This window comes from Magnolia sinica, chromosome 7, assembly GCF_029962835.1.
Source record: "Magnolia sinica isolate HGM2019 chromosome 7, MsV1, whole genome shotgun sequence".
Classification (NCBI taxonomy): domain Eukaryota; kingdom Viridiplantae; phylum Streptophyta; class Magnoliopsida; order Magnoliales; family Magnoliaceae; genus Magnolia; species Magnolia sinica.
The window spans coordinates 94,821,653-94,842,677 of NC_080579.1; the positions used below are offsets into that span (position 1 = coordinate 94,821,653).

The window sequence follows — 21,025 nt, forward strand, 5'->3', positions numbered from 1 at the left end:
GTCAACCTGGGCTTAGACGACTCACTGTTTGGGCCTGACATTCAGGACCCAGCCCACCCATATAAATGGGCCTGAACGAGGCTTTGGTCAGTTCACGGTCTGGGCTGAGACCATCACTATTTGGACCTGAGATCAGACCCAGCCTAACCCATATAAATGGGCCTAAACCAGGCTTTGGTCAGACTCAGTGGAAGGCGTCAACGGTCTGGCTCTGAATGGGCCAGGATGAGGTCTGCCATGCCTGGTCCGTAGTTTACAGTAGGCCAACATCTTGCACAGGGATATGATAGGCCAAAACAAACGGGCTACATATATAGCCTGAGGTCAGTTCGATTATAGACGGGCTTAAGTTTCATACGTGGGCCTAGTATGTCCAAGCCCAACACAAAACTCCAACCGGCAAGCCCTTCTACAAAAACAAAAACCCAATCTAGGTTAAACCTAACCTAAATTGGGTGGTCTTTCAGCTGAGCATCAAGAGCTTGGTTTAAAGACTCGGTGGCTCAACCCGGCTCGTCTAGCCCTAAGTCGAGTCATGACTCACCCTGGTTAGGGCTGGTTCTAAAGAAGCAAGTGATTGAGCTGTTAACATATGATCTAAGGAGTTCTATTGTCACCTCTTTGGATTTAGAAAAGAAGTGGTAGAGCTCACATACTTTTCATGATTAAACCATGATATGTAGGGCTAGAGGCTGAATTAGGTCTTAGTGGAGGGATATGAGGAAGAGTATGGGGGAGTTTATTGTAAATTTTTTCATAATTATTACTTATATTTATAAATTTCAAGAATATCATCTACCCTATAATGAATTATAAAATTTATGATCCAAATATCGTCTACCTTATAATATTGTCTACCAACAATCCCGTCCATCAATTTCATCGGTCATGCATTATAATGTAGTCACATATCTCTCATAATGACCCAAACTCTTTATCACTGTGCTCTTCATTTAAATACTTTTCATTATCTCACATAGCGTAGGTGGCATTATACTCTTGTTCTTACGTTGCACTTCAGTGATCATATTCTTAAGGGCATGTTTGATTTTCATCGTTTCACTGGGAAAAGGTAAATACCCTGGAAATGGGTGATTATTACCGTTTCGCTAGTTTGAATATTCACGGGATTTCACTTCTTGGAAATTGGTTCAAAAATAGTAGTAGCCATTTTAGGACCCCATCTCCATGTATATGATATATCTGTTTTGTCCATCCATTTTATCACAATATTTTGAGATATGAAGAAAAAAATGAGTTAGATCCAACACTCAATTGGCTCATACCAAAAGAAACAATTGCCCTAAGAAGTTTTTAACGGTAAGTATTTAATTCACAATTTTCTATGGTGTGGTCCACTTGAGTATTGGATATGCCTCATTTTTTGGCTTATATTATAAATTTATCTGACATAATGGATGAACGGTGTGGATATATGATATGCATCATATTGGGACCACAAATGTTTTACAATATTTGCCACTTTTACCTCCAAAAAGTAAGCCGTCAAAACAGATACAGGGAAGTGTGCGGCAACTACGGAGGGAAATAATTATTACCATATACCCAGGTATTTTCCATTTCTTTGAAAAACTAACAGGCCCTAAAATATGAGTGTAGAATGTGACCCTACCGTGTTTAAGTCAACTCAAAAACTCATTCGAATCCTAAAATCATGATCAACACCAGTGGGTTGGACCGAGATATGAGTTTTTATGCTCGGCAATACGTGGTAGGGCACCTAGAAATTACTTAGCAACTTCCGATGTGACTTATAAGTAATACAAATTACTCAATTATTAGCAAAAAATTACAGTTCCTGGATTATTTGACTATTAGATTAGTGGACATTTATTGGACAATAAAAATGAAAAAGAAAAAATCATCCTGTGTCTAATTTCAACAAGTAAGTTTCCTCGAAACAGCCAATCTAATTTTCAGAATTTGAATCAATGACAGCTGGTTCCACAACTAAGACAGTTTAATTATAGTCAATATAGATCATGTGTACAATTTCCGGGTGCCTGCATATCAAACGTCCTACTATTCCAGACTACAAAAAAGCTACCTTCTTTTTCCAAAATCGTATATAAACGGTTAGAATTCTACCGTCTCCTGTTGTTTTGCTAAAAAAGTAAAGACACTATTCCTACATTTTTCCATATCATGGTGGAATTTTTGCAATGAAGTTAAGACTCTTTCTTGATTTTTCTAAACTTAGGTGGACACTGTCACACTGGAATTTTCCACACCTGTGAAAAAGATCAGAATCATTTATCAGGAAATCAATGCAATGTAGAGGCCATGTTCCAAAACTTAGACTGATACGATCATCAGGTGGGCCACCTATTCAGATAACAAATGAAAGATTGAGAGAAATCGACCAATGGTCCAAATTCTATGTACAGCTCTGGCTCAGCCAAAGAACAAATCTGATCTTTAGAGGGATTGATCTGTCCTTAACTATCTCTGTTTTTAGCCTTCGCTTAGAAGTACATAGAACGGATGGATAGAATCGTAAGATGGATGTGTATTTTGAATCATCTACCATCCACTGTAAAGGAAACTAGATCAACGGTTCTGATTGATACTCGACTCTAACCTCTGTGAGGGGGGGAGATGTCTCTACCATATGCGGGTCTTCCTCCTTAGAAATGCACTCGAACGGGTCGCACGTGACAATTTTCCCATGGGAGACCCTTTTTACGCATGAGAAACTTCCTACTTTTGCATGGATTTCCCCATGGACTATGCTATACTTGACCTTTTATTTGGCACGTGCCGTCAAGAATCCCATCTGATAGGTGGGCCCACCGAGAGCATGCCCTGACCAAAATGGACCCGAATAGTCTTGCAACACATAATTTATGAGTCTACAACACCTATCTTATGTGTAAAACACCCAAGCTCTGTGGGGCCCAACAAATTGAAAACGTAACCTATACTCCGTTCATCAGGTGATAAAGATTATTTGGACCGTACATAAAAAAGATCGGCCCACTGAAAGAACTCTGATGTGCCACACCAATGAAAAAAATGTAAAATTTCTTTAGAACCTTTTTAGTTCACATAACATGGGTTGCCTGAATTGGGTTAGGCAGAATTTGATTTCTTCCCTTAGTCCTGCTGAGTTAAGCCTACTTACTGGGTTTAATGAAAGATACACACGATGGTATTTACACAAAAACACAAGGTTCGGATCATATTCTCATTCTTCCCTGTGGTATGGCCCACCTGAGTTGTGGATCTGGTTGATTTTTGTCCCATTCCAGTATACTGGCTGAATGTGGGGCCCACGTGATGTATTCACACCATCCAAGCCATCCATCAGATAGGTCACCTCAAGAAATCACTAAAACCCAGTAATCAGTTCGACCCAAAACTGAAGTGTGCCACAGCAAAGGGAAAAAGCTGGGGGAGAATACTTACCCTTGAATTTCACAGGGCACACTTGAGTCGTGAAAGAGCCATATTTTTATTTTTATTTTATTGGATTAAGGGTTTGAACGGCCTGGATTCTATATATATAACACAACATAATCAACGGTGGGCATTCCCGCTCATCAACTTCCATGTGCTCTAGCCCACCTGAATTTTAAATAGGGTTGATTTTTGCAGGTAGGGTTTTTTGGGGGTGATGGATCTGATGGACACGTTGCATTTCTAATATATCAGTACTGGACCCACATCTGGAGCTTGCTCCTATTTTCTAATAATAGGGTCATACGACAGGAATTTCTAATTATCTAAGACACTACATTCCTTCCATCAGTATCAAGAATCCTTTCTTGAGTCATAAACCAAGTGGGAGGGTTTTCATAGCTTTGTCTCTATCAATACATGCAGAAGCTGCATCTCAAATTTCCCATAAAACCCTTTCTTTCACGTCAATATGTCACATGTAGTGGACAACTAACCATAAGAAAAGGTGGTCCTTGGAGATCACTTGGTATGAAAATCAGCCCAATCCAATCACTGGGTGGTCCACACTTATACATTGTGTCATACCATCAAGCCAATGAACTATTCTGACTTTTCATGCCTGGTGATCTCCATCGTAAGGCCCACCATTCCCTACTGGGAAAGGGTATCATGAGGTCGACCTTATGGGAAGCTTCGTGGAGCTGTGCGTGGACCCCACCATGATGTGTATTTGACATCTACCCCATCAGTTAGATATATATGCACCCTTCCGTGGTAGGCCACTGACACGAAAATTAGGCCAATCCATGACTTAGGTGTGCTACATTACAAATAACAGTAGAGGATGGATACCCATCTATTAAAATCTTCACGATCGTTTATAGGGCCCACTAAAACGTGTTTCACACATCCGCCAATCCATTGTGTATCCCACTTGGATAGAGGGGTCACACCAAGTTTCAGCCATATCCAAAACTAGATGTTTTAGGAAGGATTCACACAAATTTAAATGGTTTGGTACACTTGAGCTCTTGATACGGTTGATTTTTTCAAATATCCCATAAACCAGAGGGGACGCACCTAATTCACAGTGTGGATGTTTGATAGACGACATGGTGGGTCATGGTGGGGCCCACACATAAACTAGAGGGGACGCACCAAATGCATGGTGTGGATGTTTGATAGACATCATGGTGGGGCCCACACAGCTTGACCTCATGGGTCCCATGACGTTGACCTTAAAGTGTGTTATCTAATGGTTGGATTGGATTGCATATATTCATCACAATGGGTCTTATAAAAATTAAAGGTGGATGTCTCTTCAATTGTTTTTCTTGGTGTAGCCTCACCTAATCAAGTCACACGTCAACTAGAATTTTTTGGCATATATATATATATATATATATATATATATATATATATATATATATATATATATATATATATATATATATATATATATATATATATAAGGTCTAAGGTTCGACAGCGCATTGAACATAGTTTAAAATCCAACTAGTTACCATCTTATGTTTGTGTGTATGACATCCAACCCGTCTAAGAGGTTGGCCCATCATAAGCATCACTTTCTGGAAAACTCACAACAGCTAACACGGGCATACATGTCGGTGGGCCACACACAATTTGAATAATTTTAAAGGTGGGACTTCCATCTTAACTATTTCCCACGGAGTAGCCCACCTGAGTGTTGAATTAGGCTGAATTTTGAGATGCAGTCCATACACAAGGTGGCACACATCATGGACCGTCTGGATCTCCCCTACATGAAGTCCTGCCTTCCTAGTCGTAAAACATAAGAAAACCGTGCAAAAATTATCTAGAGATATTTAGGGAAGGGAAAACTTACAAGTTAAGGATAAATGCACGGTGGTTTACGCTCTTCTTATAGAGTTGGGTAATAAAACCCATCAAATTTGTTGATTATATATATGTTTCCATGACCCATTAAAGTTTTGGATTAGAGTGAAAGTCATGCATGGGTTTTTATGAGATGCTACGTCATGGACCGTTTAGATATTGGAAACGTACAGAAGGAGATGAGTTCCCAAAAAGTTCACAACAAGAGTGGGCAAGTGAGCATTTCTACGGACATTTTATGGAGAACTCTTGAGAACTTTTTCAAAACTCGTCTCCCGTGATGTGGGCCCAGTATCTAAACGGTCCAAGTTATGCAACAGCCCATGAAACACGCGCGGCCCAACTTTTACCCTTATCCAAAACTCCAATAAGCCTCAGAAAAAGTGAGAAAAATCAAGGAAAGAATTGTTCCCTTTTGTCATTGCCCACCAAAGTTTTGGATGATGATGAAAATCGGCCCCCAAGGGTTTAATGGGTTGTTGTATCACAAAATTGATTCAGATTTTGCACTAATATCACCGGAGATGAGTTCTGAAAAAGTTCTCGAAGTTCTTGTGAGAACTAGTGTACAAATGAGCATTCCTCTCTCTCTCTCTCTCTCTCTCTCTATATATATATATATATATATATACACACACACACACACACACACATGCGTGTGTGTTTGTGTGTGTTAAAAACACTTATAGAAAGCGTGAATAATTAATAAAGTAATCGAATAGTCCGGATTCAACATACATGTGTGCTTATCTAATAAGTGTAATTTATTAGTTTTTGATTCTTAGACTTCTTCTTAATGGGCTCAATTGATGAATGGCTTGGTTCTTTAAAATATATGCTACTTTATATAACTATGGTATACATTCCAAAATCCCTCAGCATAAATGTGTACAGTGTATTCAAGAGGAATATTTTTCTCATTAAATAAATTCAATGTTCAACTAGCCATGTGCATGCATTTCGTGTGTGTGGAAAAATGTCATGTGAGGTACACCTTATGGGAGCTTCCCATGAGGTCGAGTTCTATGGCCCCCACCATGATGTGTGGCGGGCATCCACCCATGAGGTCGAGTTCTATGGCCCCCACCATGATGTGTGGTGGGCATCCACTCTTGTATTTGGTAGGTTCCTTCTAGATTATGGGATGTGCTTAAAATCAAACATATTTGAAACTCAAGTGGGCCATACCATCTAAAATCATGAAAAATCATGCATAAAACATTTAAAAGTACTTGGTGGGGCCCACCTGAGTTTTGGAATGGTCTGAAATTTAGTGTGACCTCTCATCCAAGTGGGACACACACCATAGATGGGCTAGATGTCCAAGCCACATCTCGGTAGCCCTACATACAATAGAAGGGTTTTAATGGGCTTGCATCCACTCTCAATTGTTGTATGTTTTGTGACCCATCTAAGTCATGAATTGCCCTGATTTTTAACCTCATTGCTCACCATGGAAGAGTGCATCTAATTAATGGAATTGATGTCCGGGGAAATGTTACTATGAGGTCGGTCTCATGGGAACTTTCTCTGAGGTCGAGTAGTGTGGGCCCCACCGTGATGTGTGTCGAACATTAACACTATGCATTTGATGGGTCCACTTTAGTTTATGGGATATCCCCAAAATTGGTTGTATACGGAATTCAGGTGGGCTATACCATTTAAAACCATGTGCAGACATGACTAAAACATATAAAAACACTTGGTGGGGCCCACCTGAGTTTTGGATGCAGTTAAAACTTGGTCTAAGCCCTCATCCAAGTGGGACACACAATGGATGGCTGGATTTGTGAACCACATCTTAGTGGGCCCAATAAATGGTTATGAATGTTTTAATAAGAGGGTAATCCTTTTGAACTTTTATGTGGTGTGGCCCACCCAAGTCCTGGATTGACTTGATTTTTAAGCCTTTGGCCCACCACGGAATGGTGCATCACAGTGGACCCATGCAACTCAATCTCATGGGAACTTCCCATGAGCTCAACCTCATATTACCCCATATGGGGGGGGCGGTAACACGAGAGCTCATGGGAATGTGTGTGGGGGGGGGGGGGGGTGAGCTCATGGGAAGTTCCTATGAGGTCAAGCTATGTGGGCTCCATCGTGATGCATGTATAACATATACCCCATGGGTCAGATGCATCATTCCATGGTAGGCCTCAGGCTTAAAAATCAATTCAATCCATGACGGGTGTGGGCCACGCCACATACAAAAGTTGAGAGGGGTTATCCTCCCATTAAAACATTTATAATTGTTTTTTGGGCCCATCGAGATGTGATTCACAAATCCAGCCCATTCATTATGTGTGTCTGGCCACTTGGATGAGTGAATAGACCAAGTTTCAGATGCATCCAAATTTTAGGTGGGCCACACCAAGTGCTTTTATATATTTTAGGCCTGTGTTTGAATGATTTTAAATGATATATCTCACTTGAGCTCCGTGTATGGCTGTTTTTTAAAATATCCTATAATTTAAAGGGTACCCATCAAATTCATAATGTTGGTGTTCGACACACATAACGATGGGGTCCACATAGCTCGACCTCTTGAAAAGTTCCCATGCATTCGACCTTCTTAGAACCATTTCATATATATATACACACACACACGTGAACGTGTGAAATTGGACATTATGTGGCTGCATGTGTTCAATAATCTTTCTAGAAAAGCTACTTTTAGTTAAATAAGAATATTTTTTATTGGAATTTAGTTGATTGCTTTATATAGGCATACTTTCTTGGACGTTGGTCAGCGGCGGCCAGATGGCGGGAACGTAGAAAGGTGTTAATTTGGTGAAGATGTGACATTCCTTCAAATGTCACATCTGAGCCACGTGAATTAGTTAAATCACCCACTGGGATTGGACCAGAGACAAACCCCTTCCATTGGCAGCAGCCGCCGCCGCCGCCCTCGCCTTTTATTTCCTAATTTTGTGTCCTCCCATTGGAAATGAACCGCCAGGCAGGTCGAGATGAGATGCGACAGGGCAACCCCCTCACGCCATTGACTTTGTTTGAGTCACTTACATGAATGAATAGCTCCACTTGAAACATCAATGTCTACATCAGTTGGTGTACTTTTCCACGTTTGGATGCAGCTGTTACTTAAAACACAAGTGTCTATTTAGATAGGCTGTCCAAATTTTTGGAAATTTCAGATGAAAATGCTCTCTTCTGACTTCTCCACATAGCTATTAGAATTGTCATTTGGCATATACATTCCATTACAATCACGTTTCACATTGTGGGGTCCACTTATTACCCGAATCGATCTTATCCATGTATGGAAATTTCATATGGTGGTTTCCATGAAAATACTCTCTTCTCCACATGCCTAGTAGAATTGTCATTTGGCATATACATTCCATTACAATAACGTTTCACATTGTGGGGCCCACTTATTACCTGAATCAATCTTATCCATGTATGCTTTGGCTGCGCGGAAGTCCATCGAAGACCTGCCCACAAAGCCTAGGACCATGCCTGGGCTGAGCCAAACCAAACAGACCGGAGCCCCGGCCTTTTCCTGCAACATTTGGGCTGTTTTTTAAGTGTGGCCCATCACGCATGATATATGACAAAGAAACCCTTAAAATCTGACATAATGCAGGCTGATGGGCTCTTAAATGAAGCCCAAAATGGCTAAAATTTCAGGCCTGGCCCCAATCCTCCCGCCTAGTGCTCTAGCCTAAGCCCTGTCAAAGTAGGTCAGGCCTGAAAGCAAAACGTGCTAGCCTGGCCCACTGACAGCTCTACACGCCCAAGGGTCACTTTCCTAGAGCTAGTTTCAGTTTCATCGATCTCTTAACGTATTGGACATCTCATTTGTAATCAGCTATTCATGTCCGTCCGTCTCACTCTACTTTGTAGAAGGAGTTCCATCCATTGAATAATGCTTGGGGCTCGTACAATCATCCTGACCATCCAAACAGTAAACCCATCTACTGAATAGAACCTTATAGGTGGTCCACATGTGAGCACTGTTGGACGTTTGCTACAAATTGCACTCATGTGAATGCCATATTATGGCTCACATGACACACATGCCAATGTAGTATGCTTACGAGATATCCTAGCCGTTGATCAGGTATGTGGGCTGACGGTCATTTGTTGATGCTTGATGGAGATGCATTGATAATATCCAGATTAAAAGATCTGGGCCAATCCACTTTTAGGCAACTTTGCTCTTTTTCCTGCCCTATATTATATCAAGAGTAACCAAACCATGGGATGTGGTGGCACTATGAGTTAGTATTGTATGGATTTAAAACTACTTTTAAACTATTTTCAGAGAACTATTCATCCATTAAACATTAGCTGCAGTTAATTTTGATTAAATTAAATATCAATTTTACACTTCATAAAGATGAAAAACTGTTTTTATGAGCTAGTTGTGTGGGGCCCATTGCAGTGTACTTTATCTATCCTTTTGTGAGTGCTCATATGGATCCTTACTCTTGCTCCGGTGACTCTCAGGAGTTTCAACACCTGATCAAGGGTTTGAGTATCCATGAGTGGTGAAATCCCACTACAGCGTCAATGTGTGGGGGTAAAGAGAATAAAATATTAGCGTGCTCCAGGACTTAGGGCACACCACAAAAACGAGGCCTATCCAAAACTTATGTGGGTCGGAAAGTGTGGGTATTGAACACCCATTAAATCTCTCTCCCTTAAAAAACGAGAGCTCAAGTGAGTTATACAACATGAAACAGTGGGTATTGAACGCCGACTATTGAAACAGTCACGAGGTCCACCATGAAGTTTGTGAGAAATCCAACCTTGTCTATTAGTTCCACTGGATCCTCTGAAATTGTGAGCTAAAAGATGAGATTTTTTATTTTACTACTTTTTTAAATTCTCACTAGGCGCACAAACCCTCACACACTCACGCTAGTGGAATTTCACCACCTATGGGTACTTGAACCCTTGACCAGGCGTTGAAACTCCCTAGGGTCTACCACCGGAGCAAGAGTAAAGATCCAAAACTAAAAGATGAGATCGATCCAAAACTAATCACTAAAACTTATTACTCTAAAAATAGGCTACTATTTGTGTATTTTCACTTGGTTGTTTGGTTTTTCACTTTAGAAGTAAATACTTGAAAATGGTTAGTTATTAGACTTTACACTCTTTTGGAAGTAGCAGGGTATTTCTGCCTCCAAATTTGATCTCAAAAGGGCTGACTTGGATTTGTGGGCCCACTGTGATGCATGTGACATATCTATGCCACTCATCCATTTTAGTGGAACATTTCAGGGCACAACACAAAATATGTGTCAGATCCAAAGCTCAAGTGGCCCCATACTAGAGAAAACAACGATAAATTAGGTATTTCCTTCCTAGGGCCCACATTGATGTTTATTTGTCATATGACCTATTCGTTAGGTCACACAGGCATTGATAAAGGGAAAATAGAAATATCAGCTTGATCCAAAAATTCTACAGCCCTAATAAGTTTTTAACAGTAGATGTTCCATTCCCACTTGGTTCATGTGGTGTGGTCCACTTACCCTTTGGATCTACTTCAATTTTGGGTTTATGGCCTAAAATCAGTTATGGAAATGGATGGACAGTGAGGATGAGCTACATACATCATAGTGGGGCCTATATTTTTTTCAACCCTCCTCTTACACTTGAGAAAGCAAGATGTCACCTTTGGCATCGGGAGTCACCTTTATGAACATAATTTTAGTTAATTCCATTGAAATAATAGCCTTATAAAAAGTTTGAATAACCTAATGAATGGTTTGGATGGAATTTAAACATGACGGTGGACCCCATAAAAATTTCAATGATAGTCATCTCAATTTCACATTTTCTTAATGTGTGACCCCCTTGATTTTTGAATTTGTCTCTTGTTTGGTCCCACCCCTAATAAGCTTAGCAAAATGGATGAACGGGATGAGTTTCTCCAAAACATCACAATCGGCCCCTTTTATATCACGAGGTTGGCAAGCTAGTCAGGCTACAAGGATTAAGATCATTTTTATCGTGCAAAAATACACTAGTCAAACCTTATGCGAGACTAGCATACGGTTGATGACTAACGGTGAAAAAGGCCGGTCTATAAAAATAATTTAAAATAGGAGGGTTTTTTTTTTTTATTATTATTATTTTTTTTTTTTAATTTTATTTTTACTTAGGACCAAACGAGTAGGTGCTGTTGCTCTTCCCTAACTTTCACATACAACAATTTTATTTTTCACTGTTACTTCAATGGACCATCCAAGCCGTGACAAAGGTAGGCAATTACACCATGATCAGGAAATTGGAAGAAAACCAACTCATTATATGTGCCATACACATACATCGAGTCAGACTATCGACTGTCCATTAATTTCAATGATGTAGCTCAGATGATGAATGGATCATTCCAGTTTTCATCCCAGCTAACTTAAATGATGTTTCACACTTTTTGTATGGAGCGGAAATTATACACAATTGATACGAACGAAATTGTTGGAAGTGAACAAATATATTTGATATGGAAGTTGGTAAATACCATAGATTTAATCTGTGTGGGCCCACCTTGATTTTTATGTCGAATCCAAACCGTGAATGTGGTTCACGTCGTGTTCATCTGGATTAAAAAACTTTGGTGGGACACACCATAGGGAGAAATATACAATCATGACTCAAACCTATGTACTCAGATGGTGTGGCCAACCTAAGTTTAAGAATGGCGTGAGGTTTGGTTAGATCCTTCATCCTAGTTGGTCTCACATGATGAACGGTTTGGATGGCATATAAATAACCCAGCGGACCCCACATTCCATGTGGATGTTTCTATGGTGGGCGCCCCCCTCTCCAATGTCTCCCATTGTTTCATATGGTGTTGTCCCAACTGAGTAATGGTTCAGGCCAATTTTCAGATCTTGGGCTAACATGGGGATCTATGCAATGTACGGGTTGGATGTCAATCACACATCATGGTGGGCTCACACAGCTCGAACTCACGGTAACGGTAGGTTTGACCTCATGTGATCATTCTCATCGTTATATAAAAATACATAAATATAAGGTGGACCACACATCAAAGTGAATGACATGTATTTTATTTTCTTTTAATAATTCAACTGACATTGTATTAGACTACGCAAAATAACATCATTTAATCATCCTACCTGTGTTTCTTCAATAATCCCAGTCTGTCAATTTGCTTCCTTTCCTTTCTCATTATTTTCTTTAGAAAATTATAAATATAATTCAACCACACGTGTGGAACGTCTGATCCGTTCACCAGGTGTGGCCCACCACGTAGATTTTGGTCCCGAAAATCAAGCCATTTGAATGTGGGTGATTTGCAATTTCTTCTTCAAACTATCCATTATTTTAATAATGCGCAGCCCGCTTAATGATTCACCACGCCAGAGTTTCGAACCAGGTAAGGAATATGGCAGGGCTCACTTGATGAACGGATCAGATGTCGCCCAAATGTTTATAAGATCATTTCTCTTCTTTGTAATCTTGGCTAGTGTAAGCACTGAAGACCTCGGAGAACCAGCTCTCCTTCCTCCAAGAGGTCCATCCCATCTCTTCACAAATCTCATCGCTGTGGTTGATGCTATACGTAGAAATGCATTGCCGCTTGTAGAATCTTGTGGTCCTCTTCATCACCTCCACTTCTTCATTTGTTTGACTAATCATCTTCTCCACATTGGGTAGCATGAACTGTTCGTCGAGTAAGCGGCCCAGCCATATGCACCGTAGCTCAGCCGTTTGTAGGTTCGATACACTCTCCAAGTAGCCAACAAAGGCCATGTGTGGGATCAACGGATGGATCGTGCCCCTGCACCCCAAAAAAAAAAAAAAAACCTTAAAAGAGAGAATCATACAGTCCAATGTAGACCTGTACTTTTGCATGATGTAGAGATTGTTGGGTGATCAGAACCATCCATCTTCTATTACATGATCATTAAGGGGACATAGTCCCGAAAATCATAATAATCTTTGTAAGACTTTTATCTGGTGGGCTACACATGATCATCGATATAGTTATGACCATTACATTATTTAAATTGAGCAATTTAGTAGGCCTATTACGGTTGTGATCATTGTAAATAGGTTTGGAGCGGGTCGTTTGAACCGTGGTTCATATATCCGATTATTAAGCCGGATATAGAAACTTATGATGTGGAAACCAAGACAAGATATGTGTGATGGATAAGCTTCTCTGATCATCTTTCATATAAATAGATGTCTTAATCCCTTCACCAATAAAAGAAATAATTGACCTTTAGTAGTTTTCATTAAAAATTATCCACATTTATTGTGGAGACAACAATGGTCAGGATCATCCAATCCATATGATGCTTTTGGAAAACATGACCCTTTTACCGAGCTATTAGCATTGTTCTTAAGGTGGGTCACATGTATCACGTCTATCAGTGCACCAGGTTTGAACAGTTTGGATCACTTATTAGAGCAACAGGTGGGATCACAACTCTCCATATGGATCCAACTGGACATCAAAACGGACGATCGGATGACATCGATCACCTCCTAGAGTAGTCAAATACCAATCATACAAATTTTGGCTGTGGCATACCTGTACAAAGGCATTACACCAGAAGAATTTTCTATCAAGTCACCAAAGGGCTCAGGTAGTATGGATTTCAGCTTCCTTTTCCCATCAAAACCAGTTGCAAGAAACACCACATCAGCTTCCAGCTTTGTGTTATCTTCAAACTCAATACCACCTTCCCAAAACCACCATTTGGATGCTCTCTTGAACAATATCCGCCCCTTATCGGCCTCCGGGAAGAAGTTTTCTGGCAAGATTGCCATTTGGCAGGATGCGTAGTCCTCCTCGAATGGGTGATCTGGTAGCAATCCATATTTCTTCAGTGGAAGTTTCCACGCCAGGTATGACTCGATGAACCGGGAAACCGCTCTTCTCTGTGAGAACAAACCGCAAAACCACCGTTAAAAGTTTGTAGTAGGCTAGCGAGACTGGAAAGCCGGTTTGGTAGTATCTATCTGAAGGAATATTTTCGGACTCTATTGACTGATATCTTAAATATGTAAATCAATAAATCTGTGGATGACAAGCTCAATGCCATTGAGCAGACTTCGATGTCATTGAAGGCTGCTCGATGCCCACAGTCCCCCAACAAATCCCACCCATCCTATCATTTTCTGGTAAATGTAAAACTGCACCAGTCACTCACAATTAATCATAGAAGAGTTGGACGGTTCAGATCATATGATGAGTTAGGTTTTACGTATGCCCTATCATATGTATGCATTTATCAGCCATGCATGCGGGACACTATATTTCAATAGGACGTAAACACCCATAAACTAGATTATAAGATAGTGTCCTATTCAAACCATCTTCATCAATGAAAGTTTCCTACTGGACATGAAAACAAATGGAGGAAAGGGAAGTTGATTTTACCATGGGAGATGAAAGGTGGCAGAAGAGATCTCTGAGGAAGCTTTGATTGGGCCTTTGATGGAGGAATTGAGAAGATCTCGTTGAATAGAATAAGAAAAAGGGCAGCCCCCATATGGAATAGGAGGGCACTACCCAATGTAAGGTCCTGACCACAATGGTGCAAGGCTGTCCACCTTCTCCTTTAATAGATGAAAATCAACACCATCCAAAAAACAAGTCAATACAAAAATATATGAAATTTCTTATGACTTTGATGAAGTCTCATCTCCTTAATAAAAGAAAAATTAGCTAGAAAGATACCATTTATTTTTCTTATACACATCGATTTGGTGCATAAACCATCTCTAGCATCTGATATGTGAACGTGTGGCTTGATCCAGACCGTTAAATGAATGGGCCATGGCCCCAAATTGCACATTTGGGATTATCTCAAATATCTAATTGGTTGACTTTTATCTTTTTGTTACCAGGCCTTATTTATCTTAAATGATCCCATAATTTAGTAAGAACCATGATTGGTGTATCAGCCATCTCTAGCATCTGATCTGTAGACATGTGACTTGATCCAGGCCGGCCGATGAATGGGCCCTGGCCCCAAAATCCCACTCCTTGTAGGTTGACTTTGTATTTTTGTTGACTGAATGAAAGTAATACTACCATACGGTTAGAGCAACCTTTTCGAAATCAGACTGGTGTGGTTTTTGGTTGAATTAGGAATATGGGCCCCTCGATTGGACGGTCCAAATGATGTGCACATACCCAATTGGATTGGAGTGTATACACCAAGTTTTGGTCTATCGTTTTGTCCACCTGATGAGACATTTTACTTGGACCATCTTTGCCATTTCCCACTCCCCCCCCCCCTCCTTGTTTTTTGTCGTTTTTACTTTTTTCAATTGAAAACGTGTCAGTCTCTTACGTTGGTGGAATTTGAAAACGTGGGAGGCATAGGAATGATAGGGCACGCTACTCGTGTCTTTTTGCAAAATGAAGATCGGCTCTGAATTCTGATAAGTAGGGCCCTTGGTTCGTTAATCCATGCCATTGAGCTCTTTCTTAACACTGCTGATGGAGTATTCCCTTAAAGAAAATACGAACCATTTGACTTGGCCTATGGATGGACTGTTAAGAAGAAAAATTAACAAGGGTCCACATCCATTTAAATAAAATGTCAAGGTTTCTAAGTAGGAAATTCCATTCCAGAAATCTTTCTGATATAATCAATCCATCAGCGTATTCAACATTTCAATGGTTTAGATCACCAATCAATGGGCCCACTTGTCTTCTTTTTGGAAAATCGCTTACACTTTCCGGAGAGTCGAGTATCCTATCATTCTCCCTCGAGGGAACTTTGGAGTCTACACTGGTAGTGAAGAAATAGGCATGCTAATTCCACGCGTGTGGAAGCCGTTTCATATCCAAACGCAGGCACACGTGTCACGACGTGATATGTGTGTGAGATCTGACCTTTCCATCAGTTGAGATACACTGGCAAAAAAGGTCAAGCCATTTCACTCCTAATATGGACCACATCATACCAAAACAAATGCATGGATATAAAATTTTCAACCGTTGATTTACTTTCTATAGTGTGGACTGCATGAAAATTGAAATTGTGTTTTGAGGAAAGATCAGATCTTTCACATGCGTCTAATAGCTGCACGTGTTCACGCGTGCACATTTGTACGACTCACGCGCGTGGGATTAGCAAACCGGTTGAAGCAGAGTCAAATAGTCAGAATACTCGCGGCCATAGGTTGTTTTGATCTTTGACCAAAAGCATTGATTGTCTTTGTCTGACCAACTATTCAAAAGAGCAAGTCATACATGCGAAGACAATCTGATCTTTTTCAGCTCTAAATTACGATGGAGGTGGCCCTATCATCATATCGTACAGCTCCATCTCTTACCGTACACTTGGCAGGTAAACACGTTGATCTGGACCTTTGATAGACCGTTTCACTACATATTGCGAGGTTTGCTAATTCCCCACACGTGTCGAGCCCTACCTCCAGACGTAGGCACACCTGCTAATGTTAACAGACGTTGGAGATCCGAACTATCCATTATGTCCGAACAGCGCTTAGATCTTCTCCTTAAAAAATCAGGAACTTCCACTAGTCGTCCGTTTGTCCCACCTCAGGTGTGAAATGGCCTGATTTTTAGGCCAGAAGATCTAAACAGTTTATGCCACCTAACTGAGAGCTCGGATCTAACACACGTGTTCTATATTGGTTCATGTGCTTGTGTGAATGTGGACAGGACTCCCACCCACGTGTGTAATTAGCAAACCTGTCGCAAAACTTTTTTACGTGATATTGTCCTTTTTCTTGAGTGTGATCTGCATGGAGCTAGAAAGTCAAGGCATGCATTGGAGACAGTATACATGAACCCCACACGCATGTACTTCCATACATATATATATATATATATATATGGAATTATCATGCAAAACACAAGAAAAATCTCTTACTTGTTTAAAACCCTCAAATTAGGTCGTCCGAAGTTATCTAATTAATTTGCCATTACCATAAAAATCCAACATGAAAAATTTCAAAGTTTCTTTATTGCTTGTTTGGGTGCCACTTTAAAACCATGTTTAATCATTTTGGGATTGGTGGCCATGTCATGTTGCTTTTAATAGGCAGATTGAATTTGAACTCATTTTTTAGTAGCACCCAAACAGGCCCACCTATTCAATTTCATGTAGTGTGCAAACGCATATATATACTTATCTATATATTCATATACCTTGATTTGCCTCAGCACATTCGAGGGCAAGATCGATGGCCGACTTTTTATAACCGATAACCACGACTTTCTTTCCTTTCATTAGCTCAGTACTCTCTTTCTTGTCAAGCTTACAATAATCCAACGAATGCATGACCTTGCCGCGGAACGTTTCAGGCCCCTTGTTGTGTGGAAAATTCGGCATTCTTGGTTCGTCGCCATACTTTCCGATACATACCACCACAAACTCAAATGCATACCACTAAAAAGAAAATAATTCAAATAGTTTAGTGAATAATTATAAAAAATATAATTAAAATCTGATAAATTGAATGGAATAGATATATGCATCCACAATTTTTTTTATAGGTACACCCTTCTACTACTTTTGGTTGTAAAATAGTAGAAAGTTGCACCACTCTATTTCCAAAAATGAAGGGAAATCTGTCAAAAAAACAACTAGAACTTAAAAATTACCAAAATACCCCCATGACTTGAATGGTGGTAAGACAAAAGGGTGGGATTTATTTAACTTCTCAACAGGAAGGAAGGGAGACCAAATGACCAAAGTCTCCCTTCTCGTTGAAAAATTGACCAGACTAAATAGCCCAGATGCACCCTTCCCTCCAACTCGATTACAGAATAGCAAGGGTAGTATTGTCAATTGCCACAGGTATTTTGATAAGCCCACAACTACATATATATATATATATATATATATATATATATATATATATATATATATATATATAGCTGGAATAAGTGGATCCACCCAATTAAAAACTAGGTCAGTCAACACATCAAGTTGGCCAAATGTTCACATTGATCATGGACCGTAAGCAATCTTTTAAGCCGCCCGTTGTTTCAGCACATGTATGGCCCATATGATGAGTTGAAAGGACTGACTGTTTTCTGAAGGTGGCTGTCTTCAAGGAAAACCCCACGTGATGCATGGCTCGGGTCATCTCCACAGGTGGAGTTGCAAAGCTCTGCAAATATAGAGTTGGCAATCGATCGATCGGGTCAACCAGCGGGTCAACTGCTCCGACCCGCTTTCTAGGTGGTTACTGGCCCAGCTAAATGCGTAGCGGTTCGAACTCATAATAGAAATGTGACCCATTAATATATATACCCGAGTTTACTGGGTCATCCCACCCATATAAACTACCAATGGGTTTGACCAAAGACCCAACCCGAACCAAAACCCGAAACAAATAGTATAGATGACCACATCCGACCCGACCCACCCGTACCGATTGGGTCAATCTTGAATGGGTCTGGTGACTTGGGTCGGGTTTAATGAATATTGTTAAGTCAGCCAGTTCAGGCCAGATGGAAATGGTTCAAGTGAGTCCAGTCAGGCTCGATGGATTTTAAGTAGGTCAGTTTGGTCCACATGGAAATGGGTCAGGTCACATGTAAATCGGTTCGGGCCACATGGAAATGGGTCATGGGTCAGGTTTAGGCAGGCTAGACTTGGGCTTACTCGGACCTGGCTCAACCTGACTAAAGGACGAAGGTTTGGGTGAATTAAAAAGAAAAGAAGGTGGAGACAGGTCTTGATGAGATGATGACCTGTATGGTATCTGATCCGTTAGTCTTCACAGCCACCTCCCAAACGGGCTGACCAGCCAACGGACGGCCATGCAATCCCCACCTGCCGTCAGAACCGGTGCTCTCCGGTTCACCAACAAAACGGACCTCCACGACCTTAGAATTGAACTGGACATACTTCAGCAGGTCGAACTGAGTCGCATAACCATGCAAGTATTCCAAGATCTCAATATACGTAGGGAAGGTGGAATTATCACGGTCGGGCCATGGGTAGTCAGAGAACTCATAATCCCGACGTGGGGTCTGGAGCTTCGTTGATTCATAAGAACAGTGCTTCCAGACACCACCAATCGAGTCCGATGCTTCGAACACCACCGGCTTGTGGACCGCCAGCTGTTTTGCAGCTGCGATGCCACTTATACCGGCTCCGATGATCGCTACCCTCGAACCCAACCGTCGGTTTTGCATGGTAGCCATGAATGGTGTATGGGATGGGATGGTATGGTATGCAATGGGAACTTATATGGGATATGGTGTTTTTGTGGGTGTTGCAAGGGAGCTTCGAGGTCTCCTTTTATAGAGGGGGTTGGGGAAGGGGAGGAGATGGGTGCATGTGTCACGTGACATGCACGTGAGAAACAACTGGAGAAACCCTTTTCTTCTTTACATGGGTCGTTGGCCAAATCTCGTGCCATGTTAGGTTCCAGGAAATTATACCGTACGCGACCGGAGGCTTTGAATGGTGCAGTCGCGTTGTTGATTCTGATAGGGGTCCATTTTTTTTTGTAATCAAGGCCATTGATTTGTTGCTTCTGATTGTGGATGGATCACCTCAAAAATCTCCTTGACGGGGTAATTGTAACTTGTCCATTTGCGGTTTCTTTTGGTCCACATTCAACTGAAAGAGGTCCATGATGAACGGTTTGAATCATCTAAACCGTTAGATTTACAGGGCATAGCTTAGTCTATGGTCCAGAAAACAAACCCAAGTTCTGAATAACTGAACAATGCCTCGTCCAGATAAATAACCCGAGTACAATCAACCTGGGTTTTGGGACGAGACAGCCTATGTCATCCACTTCAGTCTTTCAAGCTTTGGTCAGGACATGCTTTGATTTTTAAAAAGCATCGAACCACATTTCCAGGAAACCGTCGGAAAGGAAACGTAGTTTTCTTATTTGTTGTTTACAAGATTTTTCTAGGAAATTTGAACCAATTTCTAAATTTGTTGGTTAGCAAAATATATATATATATATATATATTTTAAAATAAATCCTAATAGTCATTAATTAACAGGAATTATATTAGTATATTTGGCATGCATAGGATGCTAGAAAATGAATAGCTGTACAAAATAAATAAATAAATAAAAAGACCAATAAATAAAGATTGATGTAGAAGTGTGCCCTCTGATGGATAAGAAGATATGAACAGTGGGCTGTGGGGGGCCAGCAACCTGTGGACCCTCTAATGTCTAAGTCAGGCTTTTCGATTATCTCAAAGTTGTGGAATAGGGCATAAATCTCACATGTTTCTCCCATTTCTCTAGTTTAAAGTAGCCGTATATATAGGGTCTGGGATGAGGTCTTGAACCATCGTAGCTTAATATGCTACGTTGGAGAGTCCTTGTTCTGACGGGAATCTTATTCCGGATATGTCTTTGAAGACGTTGGAGTGATCCTCGGTCGAGCCCTCATTTCTTGGAGTGATCTTCAGCCAAAATTAGGTTGGATCCTTTTCTTCTAGATCCGGGGCGAGTGATGCCATTTGGATTTCTCAGATTAGCTCTGGCATTGGTCGACCTGGTCAGTTAGAGATGCTAGGGAGCTCGTGGCTCGAGCTCCTTCCTCACGGGTTCCTTACCCGTGTTATAGACATTCTTGGCGAGGTGAGTCCTCTCCTACTGAGCTTTGTCCTCTGATGGCTTGGCTCGGCAACTCATCTCTAAGATGGAGGAACTGTTCGTCTCGTGTCGATGGTTCTTCTGCTTAGACCTCAGTCACCCTAGCTTGGGGTCTACTTCAGCTCGGAGGCATATAT

General features: G+C 40.8%; 1 protein-coding gene across 1 annotated transcript; it reads right to left on the minus strand.

Moving 5' to 3' along the window:
* Positions 1-12,503: 12,503 nt before the first annotated feature.
* LOC131252184 (probable flavin-containing monooxygenase 1) lies at positions 12,504-19,509 on the minus strand. The gene is made up of 5 exons (XM_058253050.1): positions 19,007-19,509; positions 17,453-17,693; positions 14,702-14,880; positions 13,850-14,199; positions 12,504-13,090 (listed from the first exon to the last, which is right to left on the minus strand). Exons 1-5 carry the CDS (start codon positions 19,460-19,462, stop codon positions 12,748-12,750), a joined length of 1,569 nt encoding a protein of 522 aa, XP_058109033.1. The 5' UTR covers positions 19,463-19,509; the 3' UTR covers positions 12,504-12,747.
* Positions 19,510-21,025: the final 1,516 nt, after the last annotated feature.